Source organism: Trachymyrmex septentrionalis, unplaced genomic scaffold, assembly GCF_001594115.1.
Source record: "Trachymyrmex septentrionalis isolate Tsep2-gDNA-1 unplaced genomic scaffold, Tsep1.0 scaffold206, whole genome shotgun sequence".
Classification (NCBI taxonomy): Eukaryota; Metazoa; Arthropoda; class Insecta; order Hymenoptera; family Formicidae; genus Trachymyrmex; species Trachymyrmex septentrionalis.
In genome coordinates, this window is record NW_017305244.1 from 13,299 (window position 1) to 29,922 (window position 16,624).

At 35.5% G+C, this 16,624-nt stretch overlaps 2 protein-coding genes across 3 annotated transcripts; one reads left to right on the top strand and one right to left on the bottom strand.

Annotated features, from left to right (window-relative positions):
* Window positions 1-228: 228 nt before the first annotated feature.
* On the bottom strand, window positions 229-3,098 carry LOC108747947. 2 transcript variants are annotated; one of them, XR_001939282.1, is made up of 3 exons: window positions 3,085-3,098; window positions 672-743; window positions 229-594 (listed from the first exon to the last, which is right to left on the bottom strand). XR_001939282.1 is itself a non-coding variant. In XM_018485850.1 (2 exons), the coding sequence occupies exons 1-2, from the start codon at window positions 782-784 to the stop codon at window positions 375-377; spliced, it is 333 nt and encodes a 110-aa protein (XP_018341352.1). In that variant the 5' UTR covers window positions 785-1,072; the 3' UTR covers window positions 229-374. The 2 variants fall into 2 exon arrangements, 1 of the variants encoding a protein (XP_018341352.1); XM_018485850.1 differs by lacking the exon at window positions 3,085-3,098 and having other exon boundaries at window positions 672-1,072.
* A 10,145-nt stretch (window positions 3,099-13,243) lies between these two features.
* Window positions 13,244-13,763, top strand: LOC108747942. Its single transcript, XM_018485842.1, has 3 exons — window positions 13,244-13,318; window positions 13,446-13,578; window positions 13,650-13,763. Exons 1-3 carry the CDS (start codon window positions 13,260-13,262, stop codon window positions 13,761-13,763), a joined length of 306 nt encoding a protein of 101 aa, XP_018341344.1. The 5' UTR covers window positions 13,244-13,259.
* The last annotated feature ends 2,861 nt before the right edge of the window (window positions 13,764-16,624 follow it).

The following is a 16,624-nucleotide window of genomic DNA, read 5'->3' on the forward strand; positions in this document are numbered from 1 at the left end:
TACAGAGATATTTTTATTTTATATATTTATTTTTCATGTAATGCATTATATACAATATTATCTACAGCATATATTATCAATTCGCATTCAATATATGAATTTTTATCGTATATTCTATGCAAAGTATCTATAGCATCGCTTTTGTTATTTATACAGTTTTGACGTAAATGAATCACAAAATGTTTAAATTTATCGCTTGTAATATTAATATATTGACACAAATCGAAATATATGTGTTCGACACATTGTACGAGTTCAAACATAAAAAGTATAGTCGACAGTTTCATACATAAACTCTTTTCACATAAAGATAATTTCACATTGTCAACATCACGTATTATAACAAGTTCAATATCATTTAATAAGGTTCAGTATCATTTCAATGGCGTAGATAACTGCACCAATCGCTGAATATCTACTCGTTTTTTGATGAACGTCATCCATGTAGCATGCGGCAGGATGCGGTTGCCTCGGGTCTTGTCAATCGTAATTTTTATATGAGGGATTGGCGCTATGACGATTCCAATCTTCAAAAATTTGTAAGTCGTCAGTGTCAACGCTAATAATCTTGTCAAAATGGTATGAGAAGACGCGCTGTAATGAGGAAAAACAAACAAATAAGCAATATATAGAAAAAAAAATCTTCAATAAATTATAATTGAAATACTTACTATTGAAGAAGACAGATATTTTCATCCCATTTTATTTCAGATATGTAGACGATATTGTTATGGCTGTACCATCTAACGAAATTGAAAAAAATATAAATTTTAATTCTTGGCATCCGAGATTACAGTTCACGATAGAGGTAGGTGGGAACAGAATTGATTTTTTAGATTTGACAATCATTGTTAATGAGAAAAGAAGTTTAGAATTCGACTGGTTTCATAAGCCTACTTTTTCCGAACGATATTTGAATTATCTTTCAACACATCCAAATTCTCCGAAGAAAGGCATAATAACAGAAATGGTTAACAGAGCAATTTTATTTTCAAGTCCGAAATTTCATTACAAGAACATGAAGTTTATAGTCAATACTTTGTTAAATAATGACTATTCGATAGATTTTATTTTTAACACCATCAATTCGCAGCTGAAAATATTGTTTCATAAACTACAGACGAAAGAAAATGACGTTGTTAGCGATGCTGATGAAGAGCATCGACCATGGTTCATTCTTCCTTATGTTGTCCACGGAGATCTGAGAAGTTTTTTACGATTATCAAGAATATTAACGCGTGAAACTATCCTTTTTTGAATAAGCTTAATAAATTCATCAAAGTATAGAAGGACACTCTCCCAAAATTCTCCAATAAAAATGTTGTGTATAAAATCCTTGTAAAGATTGCGATGCGTCGTATGTTGGTCGATCAGGTCGAAAATTATCCACGAGAGTATCTGAGCATCGCAACCATATCAATAGCATTAACAAGGACCAATCAGTGATCACGGACCACCGACTTGGTTTTAATCATGAATTTGATTGGGAGAGTGTCCAAATTCTTGATAAGGAAAGATTTCTCAATAAACGCTTAAACTTAGAAATGTTACATATATACAATACATGCAGAAGAATGAACTCAATTTAAAAACAAACACAGAATGTTTGCATTACTCGTATGCTTCCTTATTAGACACATTAAAACAATATTGAGGTTTAAAAACGGTTATAGGTTGACTTTCTTATTATTTATTGTCATTGTTTGTTTGTAAGTCCTCTTATCACTTTGTAACGTTTCAATTTAAAACGACACGTCACGATGAACTGACACAATATTAATCGAAGAACGATTTTTGTTAATTTATATCGCATAAAAATTGTGAATCAATGTTTGCGTAACTTCGATGTTTTCCTGTTGAGATGAGTCACACGATTATTACTGTTTTTAAGTTATTGAACTAACAGTAAAATTGTAATAATTTATATAGTGTATGGACTACTGTATTTCTGCCAATCTGCGAGTGACTTACTCTCAACGTAGTTTTACAGTCTATTTTTCGCTGAAGATGACTCCAAAGTGAACCGAAACGTTTGATATAATAAATGAAGACTACCGTCAACATCTGAGTATTATCTACATCTCTTAACTCTTCGCTCGTACATCAGCGTTAGGCTCTCATTAGCCTTGTTCGAAATTTCTAGTTAATAATAATAATAATAATAATAATATTAATAATAACAACAATAACATTATTATTATTATTATTATTATTAATAAATGTGCGATTTTTTCAGATGCCTCCACTACTTCAACTCAAGCGCTAAATTGGAGATTCACAGCGACGACTACGGAAAACTGAATGATCTCTGCGCAATCAAACTACCGAGTGAGGAAAATCGTACTGTACGATAAATGGCTGAGTTTCGACAACCACTGCAAGAAGGAACACGTCCCATTCGTTGTCTACGCCTGGAGTGTGCATTGGAAAAAACGGATGGAAATCCTGAATCGGCTACATACACGTATCATCATCATAACGTATTTAGTATCGGATACTATGTGCACTGTGCGCACGACAGCTCACTGTCGGGCTATCGTTTTCGCCGTGATAAGGACTGTATAGCGTGGTTCACGGAAGAATTCAGAAATTTGGCGCACAGTGTACAGTCTATAATTTCGGCTAATGTACCCATAACGGATTTCATGCGAGACGATTGGCAAAAATTTAACAGCGCCACTCACGCCACGTGTGCGAGAAACTGTTTACACCAGACGGGTATGTGATCACTGCCATTTAACCGGGCGATACAGAAGTTCCACAAACTCAAATTGCAATCTAAATTATAGGGATTCGCGTTGCATACCCATAGTTTTCCATAACTTATCCGGCAACGACGCTCATTTCGTCAAGGAAATTGCCACCGCGTACAAAGAACGCGTTGATCTTTTACCGATAACTAAAGAAAAATATATTTCGTTTACTAAACATATTGGTAGTAAACAAACAAAATTGATAAAAAAAATTGTGTAAAATTATGGTTTATAGATTCATACAGATTTTTCACTTCTAATTTGGACAAATTGACATCTTAAACGCAAGTAAATTAACATACCGGAATTCTAATAAGAAATAAAAACTCACCAAAAATTATGTGTAAATTATTCAAACAAGTGTGTCCATATATGTATTTAAAAAAACCATTAGAATATATAAAGACAAGTGGAACGCAGATGTGTAAGACGGACATTGTATATCGATTATTATGTACGCTCGCTGATACGGATCATCACGAACTGAGAGAAGAGACGAACTGTCAGTATCGAAAAGTTAAAATTAAAAATGGAATCTGACACATGTACATTTGTATCGGCGCATCCTAACATTATTTTCACGCACAATAACAAAGGTAACGTCACGGTTGCTATGGACAAAAATACATACATGAATAAAATAACCACATTATTAGATGACTCAAACATGTTCCTATTAAGAAAGATCCTACCAAGAAACTCACGACAGCTTTAAGGTCTATACTCACTAGATGAAAAACGAAAGATTATATCAAGGACTCTAAGTATAAAGCGTTATATTGCAGTGACGGATTACTTCCGAGAGTCTATGGATTGCCGAAAATTCACAAACCTGGTTGTCCTCTCAGAATTATTGTCTTATCGATAGGCAGTCCGCTATATGCATTGGCTACATATTTGCACGATATACTATTCAAGACTATTCCTAAAGCAGATAGTTACATTAAAAATAGCTTTCAATTAGTTAAAAAATTAAAAAGATTATATATTACAGGTGAACATAAATTAATTTCATTGGACGTTATATCAATTTTTACGAATGTTCCAATAGAGGTAGCGGTTGATTGTATAAATGAGCAATGGAGTTTTATTTCCAAGGATTGCTCTCTGCCTAAAAATGAATTTCTGGGAGCGATACGATTCGTTTTAGATTCCTTTTTTTCATTTAATAATAAAATTTATAAACAAAGCTTCGGCACTCCCATGGATTTTCCTTTATCACCTGTAAGCGGACCTAGTAATGAGGAGATTAAAGATACGGTGTCCTTGATGTCGTTGAATTTGGATATTTTATTTTATTATAGATACGTAGATGACATTTTGTATCGCAGTTTCTCCCTCAAATATTGATATTTTACTATAACAATTTAATTCATTTCATCCGCGTCTTCAATTCTCTACAGAAATAGGGGGAGATAAAATAAATTTTCTGAATATCACTACTTTTATTAACAGAAATCGTTTTATTTTTTATTGGTATCATAAACCTACCTTTTCAGGTTTTTAAATTTCAACTCAAATCATTCTATTGCACAAAAGAAAGGTACAATGTTTTCGCTAGTTGACAGAGTTTTTTTACTTTCTGACTTTATGTTTCATATAAAAAATTTGACATTTATTATTAATATTGTATTTTACTAAATAATGACTACCCATTGACTTTTATTTTTGACACAGTTAATCAACGCATAATTTAATTAAAAATAGACACATAGCACATAAAGATTTAGTTTACAATGTCGGTGCGAATGAATCTGCATCTTGGCTTATGATACCATTTATTCCTCTTCACACAAAAAAATTTAAACGATTCAATAAAAATGACATCAGGATATCTTTTCATAGTCCTAATAAAATGGGTAAATATATTAAAGTACGAAAGGATATTTGTCCCCATACATCTAAGAGTAATGTAGTCTATAAGATATCGTGTAATAATTGTGATGCGTCGTACATTGGATAGACAATTGAAAACCAGAATTACAGAACATCGTAATCATATTAGACATAACACTTCTGTCCGTTCTGTCATAACTGAGCACAGGCTGCAGTATGATCATGATTTCCAATGGGATAATGTCAACATTTTACACGAAGAGTCTTGTTATAGGAAACGCTTAATTTCCAAGATGCTCAAAATTAAGAAGCAGAAAAATAGTTTGAATTTACAAACTGACACTGAAGGTCTTCATAAGGCATATACCTATTGTAAATAAGGTTTAACTTTTCGATACTGACAGTCCGTCTCTTCTCTCAGTCCGTGGTGATCCGCATCAGCGAGCGTACATAATAATCGATATACAATTCGTCTTACACACCTGCGCTCTACTTATCTTTATATATTTTAATGGTTTTTTTTATACTTATATGGACATACTTATTTGAATAATTTACATATGATTTTTGGTGAGTTTTTACTTCTTATTAGAATTCCGATATGTTAATTTACTTGCGTTTATTTTTTAAAAAGTCTTTTTATCTTTTTTATCAACTAGAACTTTTCCAAGAGATATGAAACACATTTGATTGTTCAATCGTATGTGAATAATATCAAGTTCACATCAAGACTCACCCGAACTGTGAATATAATGAATATGCGAATAATTGCGATAATTAATTTTGTACTGCGGTTTTTTTTCGATAAGTTAATGTCTGAAGAGAGCTCAATCCGGTAGCCGAAACTTGTAATTTGTATTTAAACTGAGTTTTCATTATTTTTTATTTTTTATTATGTATTTTCTTTAATTTTACTTTTCTCTATTTGTAATTTTTTCTTTTAATTGTGTGACTTTTTTAAAAAAATGTGTTGACTCTTACTTTGTCCTGTATTTATTTTGTATAGGAAGAGTCCTTCAATCTGTTTAATATGTATACCGATACTAACCTTATATACAATATAGAATGTGATGATGTTTATATCATAAAATGCGATATATAAGTACAATATTATTATTTTAGAGAGCTCGATGGTACGGTTGATAATGCGCGCGTAACGCGATACTGATAAAAGATAAGGTGGAATGAAAAATGGAAAGAAGGAAGGAATAATTGCAGACACAGAGATATTTTTATTTTATATATTTATTTTTCATGTAATGCATTATATACAATATTATCTATTTGACACGAGCGATTACTCGAGCGACAACGCGTACGGCATTCCGCTCGCAAATAAAAAAGTTCATGACTTTATGAAAGACGAAAACAACGGCATAATCATGCATAAGATCCAAATTGCACGAAGTGCACATGATATCAGAAACAAAAATCGCTCTAAGTGCGACAATCTTTACGCGATTGTAAACCGTGATTAAGAGTCTGTCGGCGATTGCGGGAGTAACAGAACGCATGTCGATAGTTCAATACTTGCGCGCGTTGCAATTTGATACGAGATGTGGCAGAATGTTGATTCATTTGTAATTTACATTGTGCATAAATTGTGTTTTTACATGTTATTCTTCAACGTATGATTGAACCGTTCGACGAACGAGGCCTTCATTATGGAATATGTAGAATAATGGTTGATGTTGTGCTTCTTCAAAAGTTTCTGCACATCCGAGTTGTAAAATTTCTTTCCTTTGTCAATATGCAAATTTTTTGGACATCTTCCATCATTTCGAATTATCTTTGCAATTGCCTTCGTCACCTCGTTCCCATTCTTGGCTTTGAGTGGCTCGATCCATGCGTGCTTACTCAGCACGTCGATAACGGTGAGAATGTAGCGGTAACCTCTGTTGAATCGCATATAAGGACTACTCCGCCTGTCATAGGTCGTATCCGTGTGTTATGACATGTCTTCGCGAAAAATTTCTTCTCACCGGAACGTGCAATTCATCAACCAGCAGCCGTTTCTCGGACATTGCAAATAATTATTCGGCACAATGCACTTCTCGAATCGACTTTTCAAGTTCGTTTAACATAACGCATTATTTTGTAAAGCTGCAATCTTCCTTTCGATTTTGTTCAGACGATCTTTCAAATCTTGAACACTGCTGCACGTATCGTTTGTTTGCTGCGTCAGTATCATCCACCAGTAGCATTAATCGTCGAATCTTGCGCGACTTTGCGTCAAAATCAGCTGCGGTTAGGTGCAAAAGGTGTTATCGCGCACGTAATTTCTGAGCAATCCGCGCCACCAATAGTGCGATCTACTTCCTGCTCCAAGCGATAATTCAAACTTGTTGTCGGTATTGCGATTTCGACTGAACGATGTGTGTAGAATAAGGTTAATTTATAATCAGATCGGCTTCGCGAAGCTCCTCAATAATGGACAGAATCTCGTTGTCATGACCATTGTGATCTGGACCACTGTGACCTGGTGCGAGGCCTCAAGCAATCGCAGACAATCCACAATTTCGTTGGGATCATCCTAATGGATATAGTCAATCTTGTTGTCATTTAGTGTCATCGTACGCGGTAAATCCATTCTTTTGCTTATTCTCGTTCCAACTTTTTTATAAACTTTTTCATAATAGCCCTAACACTAATGGCGTTATTATGTTCTTATACTTGTATTCCTTACTACCTATTACTTGATTACTTGGGCTATGACTGCGCCGATGAGCGTTTGTCGTCAGCAGAATGCTCCTATAGGTCCGTACGTCATCATCCGTACAGATATTTTTATTGGAAAATTTCATGAAAATTAACTCGTACAAGCCTGGTGTTCCATTATATCTGTTTCCCTCTATAATTATATCATCATTTTTGTATAAGATGATACGTTTGTCATTGAGCATCGTTCCCTCGTCGCTGAAATAAACTCCATACACGACGTTTATGTTGACGGATTTCTTACCGCTTTCAGGACCGTTTTCAGATATTTCTGTCCCAACGGACCATAGTTTGCATGCAACTTTTCCTACCCCTTAGGTGTTTGAAGCAGATATCGAATGGATGTTACAAGCGGTTCATCGGCAATTTCGAAAATTTCTTCGACGGAGGGAGCGTGGTCATATGATAAATCGCGCGGTTGTATTATTTTAGACACTTCGTTCAAAGTGGATGGTACGGTTTTCAATTGATTCAACACTGATTTCACAGACGTGGAAGCCTGTATAAGATTGTCGTATAAAGCACTTGGTCGTTTTCTTTTGAGTTTTGGTTCCTCGTCTTCTCCCGAAAAGAATATTTCAGTCATGATAAGATTCTTGGAGGAGTCAACGGTGTTTTCGACAATCTGTTTCAACGGGTAGATAATAGGTTTAAAATGTTTCTCCAATGCGATGTCTTCTTCCATTTTACCAGTCTTCAAAACGATGTTTTGCGAATTGAATCGCTCGTTTTCACAATCTCCTTAGCGATCTTCTTCACAATCTCTTCTTATGATCTTTGCTGTTGTCCATGTCAACGTATCAAGATCAACTGATCACGTCACGGTATTGCAAAGTCATTAAATCCTTTTCTGTATCACCATCGGTAAGCGCACTGTCCTTGTCAATCACTAGAAATCTATACTTTTGCTGCCAACATTTACGACATAAATCGCAGAAATCTTCATAAAAAATATCGGTAATCGTTGTACACGCGTTTCAGATTGGTACCATTCTGTTTGAACAGGATCAACAGCATTGTCGCGTATAAGGTGCTTTGCGTACGTCTGACAGAGATAGAAGCAGTCGACGTCCGCGTGTCGTCCCATTGCAAAGTATTGTACTTTCTTATCGCGTCCTGCTTGTCGCCACGTCATCAAAGATGAAGATGGAATTCGGAAGCGCCTCGCTCGGTGGAATGACGCTGTTATTGGAGAATGTAAAATAAATGATTTCCTCGATCGGTGCTAACAAATTCGCCAAGTGTCGATATTTCAGTTGTTGCAGCAATTTCGAGTATATGTACACGTTCTCGAATCGTACGCCGTGCGTACTTTCCAACAGACTTATCAGCACGTTCTTGCCGCAATTTGACAGTCCGCAGACAACAGCACGTATAAATACCGATAGCATGTCGCCATATTTATGCATCTCTTTATCGATTTGTACTTTGCCGTCAAGATTCGTCACTTTGATCACCCGCGACTGGCGCAGAAACTACATATTTTCTCTTTCCATAAAATACTGAAAACGATATCGCGAGTGGGTCTATTTATAAAACGAAATCAATCAATCAAAATATTTCTCGTCGTATCGGATAATCTGGACAGTTTAACCTCAAAAGAACTGGAATACATACCGAAAATTGTACTGCTGCGAAAGTTAAAAATTGCATAGACCTATTGTGGAACAGATTATCAGACATATACGAGCAGATTCGGAGGTATGACAATACCGTCGATGCCTGAAGCATTACAATTTAGTTGTCAAATGGTCCGGCACCTTTGATAAAGAATTGCAGTAAATGTCATCGAGAGGTTTGTTAAATTGTGCGATAAACGCGCTTCCTTTTGAACTACATATTCCCGGATATCAGTTTTGCGGTTCGGATACGCGATTGGAAAAGCCATTGGCTAGATATGATCAAGGAATTAATTCATTGGATGCTCCGTGTCGCGAGCATGACATAGCGTATTTGCACAGCAACGATCTCGCTGAACGACACGCGGCTGACAATATACTCGCCGAGAAAGCGGAGAAACGCATTATCGCGAGTGATTCGACTCTCAGAGAGAGAGAGAGAGAGAGAGAGAGAGAGAGAGAGAGAGAGAGAGGGAGGGGGAGAGAGAGAGAAGGGGGAGAGAGAGAGAGAGAGCCGCAGCTACAGCAGTTTGGGCAGCTATGAAGTCCAAAACGAAGATTGGTATGGATTTAAAAACAAGAAAGAAGAAGAGCAAGCGGATACTTCCGACAGCGGAAAGCGGCGGCGTCTGCCTGTTCTACCGCTGCTCGGCATTCTCAGGTCATTGGTCGGTGGAGCCAAGGCAGTAAATGATAATAAAGCGGAGAAGCGTTAGCTGGAAAAATTGTAACGTCATAATCGCGTCCTGGAAAGCCGCGGCGTTTATCTCGCTCCTTACAAGCGTAAACAAGGTATCGCGTATAGAAAAAAAAACATCGATAAAACGTTAAAAATGCCAAAGGGAGTACCGATGTGCAACTGCAACAACTTGCAAATTATATGCTTATTCCGTATTTTAGAGGCATCTTCATACGTATTATATTACCGATCGAAGAAGTACATCAAAACGAGAGCGGTATCGTAAATCTGGACAATACCGAAGGACTCGGTACGCATTGGATAGCGTATGCGAAAAGAGGAAATCGCGTTATGTACTTTGACAATTTCGGCAATCTTCGACCGCCGAAGGAACAGTATCTGGCAAACAATTAATCGGTAAATCGAGTACAATCGCACGTCTCATCAACGTTACAGTTAGAACAATTGTGGGCTTTGTCTACAGTTTCTACGAACGGTTGACAAGCAATTTAAGGACCTACATTGCGCTGTTTAACTCAGTGCTTTGAAACATGTCGCTGACGTTTACGCTGACCAGTAAGAGTAGCGTCCTCGCCGTGAGCTATTTTCCATCGATAGATTTGGGTGACGGCGATTACGAACTCGGTTTGACAGACTTTGAAACGTACTATACTCTAGCCAATGTAAATTAAACAAAAAACAAGTTTTACTATGGCAACGAAGAAATTGTCATTCCCAAAGGATCGAACTGATATATAGCGATATCTAGAAGTGTGAGATGCTGTGTTGAACGAAACAGATGAGAGATACACCTTTTACTGGAAAGACTACACCTGGTATGAAACTCACTGCGTCCAACGTTGCATTCTTAAAGTCGTTGGATTTCATCGTACGAAATGGCTGATATCCTGAACATTACTGGTGAGCCGATCTTTGATGATCGCATCGTCAAAGTTGAGACTCACACGTACAATCCATACGCCACGTTTGGACATAGCGACAAGATACAGATACAACAGCAGGATTTGTACACGTTGTCGTGTGACAGTTTTCTCTATATCGAAGAAAGATTGACGGTGAAGAAAAAAAACGATCAGATGTCGACGATGTTGGGAAATAATTGTAGCGTTCATGTTTGATGAAATTCGATATAAACTCAACAGTGTGGAAATTGATCGCAACAAAAATGTTGGAATTACCAGTATCATCAAGAATCACTATATATCAATGACGTATGACAAAGCTTTGATTGCCCTGAACGTAGGATAGAACTCTAGATCCGACACGGAGGAAGGATACTTTAATTTTTACGTATCGCTCAACATGCTGTTGGGCTTTTGCGAGGATTACAAATGAGTGGTTGTCAACGCTCGCCATGAATTGATTTTGATACGAGCGCGCACAATTGCTTGATGGAAAATCCTGTGATGGAGCCTGAGATTGAATTATTCAAAGTGCAGTGGCGGATGCCTCACGTTGCGTTAAACGACATCAATGCTGTGAGTATTGGAAAATCGTTATCTGAGCATGAGTTTTTACTCGTGGGATCTGTACGAGTATCCTCTGTTATAGAATACGACCAAGCATTTATCCAGCGGACTCCCACAATTCTTTTCTTTCGCGGAGATCTGGAATTCATTGAAATAAAGAGACAGCTGTGAATAACAAACAAGTTGAGTGTTATAACTTAAGAGAAGACTAAAAATTTTCTTTTTTCACACTAAAAATTAAAACAAAGAATCTCTTCGTCCATGTCACTCCAATATATTATAAATCAAAAATTGGTGCATGTGCACGAGCGGCGGGACCAAAAGGATATCGAATCTGTGTCCCTCGGACACTGCGGCTAAAATAATAATAAATATGTCATTGGAAACGTAAGATCGGTGCCAAGATACTTTTTAACAGTCAAGTCGCGGACGATTTTCACGTCCGTAATCACAAAATTTAAGAAGCGACACGCGATGTTCAGGAGTAGATTCTGGGTGATCTCGTGCCGACGCTGTACGTGCACTTTCTTGACGCACTGTACGTGCGTTTTCCCATAAATATTAAGATCATAAAATTTAGGAGAACACTTTTCCACACTATAGACTCCGGTCAACATCCTTTCCTCCCCCAAAATCTTGACCAATCCGAGAGTAAAGAAAAATCCTACTACTAATTAACGAAACCTATTCCATCAATTCGAACCTGAGTAATCGAGAGTGATTAGTATCAAAACCGCGGTTCCGCGGCCCTTAACGTGTTTTTCTCTGAGTTTGGAAAGCTGTAATTGTCAGGATCTTCGAAAAAGGCTTCATCCGATTTTCGAAGCCTTTTTCTCCAGTAGAATCAGTGCAAAATCATACTATCAACTTAAGACGGCATTGCTTGATCGGGGAAATTGACGAAGCGGACCTGGCGCTCAGCATTCCACAGTCGACGGCACCCTCTCCAACGGTCTCTCGGGCACCCTATATATCGCTATCGCTAAGTAGTAAGTTTTCGCTGCAGTACACTAGGTGGTCCCTTCTCTTCTTGTGGTCCCTCTTTAAAGACGACCAAATTTTTAGTGCGTTCACGCAGTTCTTCTGTCCCTCATCACCGTCATCTAGTGGGGACTAATAACGCGCGCCGACTCATCGCCTGTGTCCGCTCTAACATCACGCAAAACTCTCGAGAACAATCTCCGCTAATTCAGGCATCAGCCAAGAACAGATTCCGGTTGTTCAGTTCCACCCTTGACTGCATCACCGCTACTAGAAATTTTTTACTCCCCTGTCTCCGATCTGTCCCCAGACTTCTTCAATGACCTCTTCCCGTCTAGTCCTCCCCCTGTTTCACATCCGATATCACACCCCCACTTGAGGAATTTTCCGTCTCACATATTACCTCCTCAATTACTTGTGTTCGAACTGACGCTTACTCTCCCGCTAGTCATCTTCCTCTCTTCTTTCATAAGACATTACTTAAAACAGTTTTGAAATAAGAATTCATTATGAATACCGTAAAGTCATATTTATAAGAGAAGCGCGACTAACGTGTTCTGATAGATCATTGCAATCACATAATTAGCACACAGCCAATCATAAACTTATTTCTGTGTATTAAAAATAGCTGCTGATCATAGTCCGTCTTGCAAATAACGCCACTTTTAATACTTTTTCTAGTACTTTTTAGTACTTTTGCGATACTGACATAAATCGGTCGTGCTTCTCTTATAAATATAAAACTCTAGTATGATGTTGTGAAACTGGAAATCACATGAACTTGGAAATGCGCGCCAATATATCAATACCAATTTCGATAAGAATCTTGACAGCAAGCTAATATTAGGTCGCTTCTTATATACTGTCATATAGGGTACCTATAATAAGAGTAAGGTCAACATGGTAACGATCGGTGATTGGCCCGCCAAATTAAGGCAAAAGCGGAGGTTGCGTGCCCATGTGTACTATCAGTGTACACTCACCGATTAAAAAATTGCAACAGATTTTTTCCTATGGTTTTTATAGTACTTACGAATCCGTAAGTAAGGACCAATCGCTCGGTGAGTAGACTGCATTCCGAAACTCATTAAAAAAAAAAGTATTACATCTTTTAGTCGGTGAGTGTACATACGGTGTACACCATTTACACTACCATTTCGAGCGAGTTTTCTATGTGTTAGAGATGAGTGGTTCGTTTGCTAGTCATTTTATTCGACGAGTCATTCAAATTGAAAAGGAGAGGTGAGTGGCGAGTAAATTGCAGTGGAATTATATATTCTTTGAAATAAAAACGTGAATTTCTCGTTATTATAATTTAACTTATTTGTTTGTTGGCATATAAGAACTATAATGCCTGATTGTGTAACAGATTATTGCATAAACTCTGCCAAAGAAGGGTTTTAAAATATGTCGTTTTCACGAGACTGCCAAAAAGACCAAAAATTTGTGCTGAAGGTACAGGACGACAAGACAACTCGTCTAATATTTCAGTGTTATGTGAGGTTTGTAAGAATTTACTTTTGTGATTTTTTTTAATATAAATCAATTATTAATGTATATTGTATTATTTAAGGTACATTTTGATGCAAAAATGAAGATAGAGAGGAGACATAATTATATATTGATTTATTACTTTTATTATTATGCAATTCTATTCCTCATTAGTTATGTTTTGAATGTAAAGTGACAAGTTGAATATATACTATAATAAAATACTTATATATATCTAAAAAAAATTAAATATACTTTTAATTAATACTTCTAAAATCCTATTTTTAAGTTCATTCATTTTTATACTGTTTATTTCTAAATAAATTTCACTTTCATTCTATTTGTATTTACTTCTGTTATCATGCTTCTTTAATTTATTCATTATAAAATTATTGGCTCTCTCCCTCTGCGTTCTTCAACAGAACATTTATTTTGCAATTGTTGTAAGTTTTCTTCGCGCTGATTGAGATGTATTTTTAGATTTAGAGGAAGTCTTATCTCAGCAGCATCACATTCATAAAATGGTTGCGTTCTGCTAACCGCACTCATTGTTATATATACAATTTCAGTTTTACATTTCACATTTGAAAATGCGCGCGCGTTTCGATGCATTTCCAGTTTTGTCTCATTCGCGCTATTGGCCGTACTCTTATAAGTATTCTATTCTCTTACTTTCATATTCGATTTTCTCACTCTCATCACTTCTCACATCCGGTCTCACATCAACATGCACAGCCAATCACAGATCGAGTCGGCATTGGTCGATCTCTACTTTAGAATCTCTAAACCTGCCCCATTAAAAGGCAAATTCAAATATACTTTAGATTTTTCTATTATATTTAGATGTTTCTATTATAAAAAAAATTTATATTTTATGTTTCACACGTAGAATTAATTTAATTGTTACTAAATTTGTGATGTATATTGTGTTTGTGCATTATTATTATTGTAAAGGTTTACATAAATATTAAAATGTAATATTTGATAATAAATCTATATAATGATAATAAATATTGAAATATTTAAAGACGAAAGACAAGATTATTTAATTTTATTTTAAATAAATAAGAGATAAAATGTGATAACACAGATTAATATAATAAAAATAGGTTATATTATATAAATTAAAAAACAATTTATAAAAATGAAATGGAATTGCACATAAATTTTATTAATATAGAGCATTAAATAAGAAATTAAATTAATATTTGAGACTTTTTATCACGACAATTAATGTACGATATAATTATCACTCGATGTAGTATTAATATAACGTATGAAATATAATTATCGTACATTTACTTCATAGTAATAAAAATACATATTAAATTAAATAATTAAATAATATATTACAAATAATTCAACACGTGATATAATCTCAAAAAATACGATTAACAATTTTTATATAAAATTTATATCAAATATGTATTATGTTACATGTATATACATACAGAGAGGGACATTTAAAACAAGTCACCTGAATAACTCACTTGTTTTTAATAATAGAAAAAAAAGTGTCAAATAAAAGTTGCTTGGTTTTATAAGGGGTACATAATGTAATGACAATAATTGTTTTCTAGGTGGAGACGTAAAGGATAGGCAAAGGTAAAATCTGTTTTTTTTTTTAATGGAATATGATTTTTTTACTTACATTCTGATAGAACATTTTAAGACGAATACAATGACCTATAATTGAAGATCATTCAAGGTTTCGCAAACATAATGTCAATAATGGAAAATAAATTATTTCAAGACACTCTTCGACTAATTTCGTGTCTTCTCTTCTTGCTGGTATACCGCTAATCGTTCAAGTGTATCACGGTATCTAAATAAACATTGAAGGTTTATTTAAACATAACAAGTTAGCTGTAATCTAAAATAAATTTTTCGAATATTTCACTAATTTATTTGCGTACTTACCGTTACAATAAATGTTCCAAATGATGACCCTGAACGTCGACGAATTTTCTGAAACGTCGACACAGATAACACTGCACAACGAATTTCATTCGGATCAATCGCAACGCAAGCTCTTCTTATACGATCCTTCATGTCTTCTCTTGTATCGGCATTTCGCTGTACATTGTGGTTTTAACTTTCCCCACAAATAAAAATCATAAGTGTTAAATTTGGGGAACGTGCGGCCCATCTGTTATTTCCTGACCGACCAATCCAACAATCTCCAAATTTTCTGTTTAAATTGTTTAGCAATTCAGTAATAATCCGTGCAGAATGAGCAGGACATCCATCTTGTTGGTACCACATTGATTGTCGTACGTTCAGTGGAAGATCTTCTAATAATAGTAGCAATATTTTTGTTAAAATCTGTGCATACTTACGACTATTTAATGATCCATCGATAAAATGAGGATCAATTTTATCATTAAGAATTCCGGCTCAGACGTTTATAGACCAAGGTCTCTGCCTGTCCACTTCTCTCATCCAATGGGTTTTCTAATAACCAATAGTGCATGTTGCGAAGATTTACTTGTTTGTAACTTCGTCAGTAAATAAGATTTTTAGTGATAAACATATCATCTTCTTCTAGTCTTTGTAGTGCTCATTCACAGAATTGTATACGATTTTGAAAATCATTGCCATGTCTTGATGAGGTGAGGTGAAGCAAAAATGGTCCTTTTGCTTCAACGTTGAATAACTCGATGAAAAAAAATCGTACGGAGCTTCGTAAAAAAGCAAATTAAAGGTAAAAATTCGAATGATGTAAATCGCATTTGTATACAGTTTTTATTCCACTCCGTGGAGCTTCGCAAATTTCATAAAAAATTTTGAGGTCTGATATATCTTCATTTATGTTTGTGTAACTTCATGAAATCTCCATGAGACCGTTTTTTTAAGTAGCGATTCGAAAAGTAGAGGTTTCTACCTGTAAAATGCTTTTTTAAATATCCCGATATGACAATTTTTGACGAAGTTATTGTATCTTGAAATTTGCCGATTTTTGCAGAGTGATCAGGTGTTGCGTTAATTTTGTTGCTCAGTGTATATATTATATATACATATATATATATAATATATGTATATATGTATATATATATT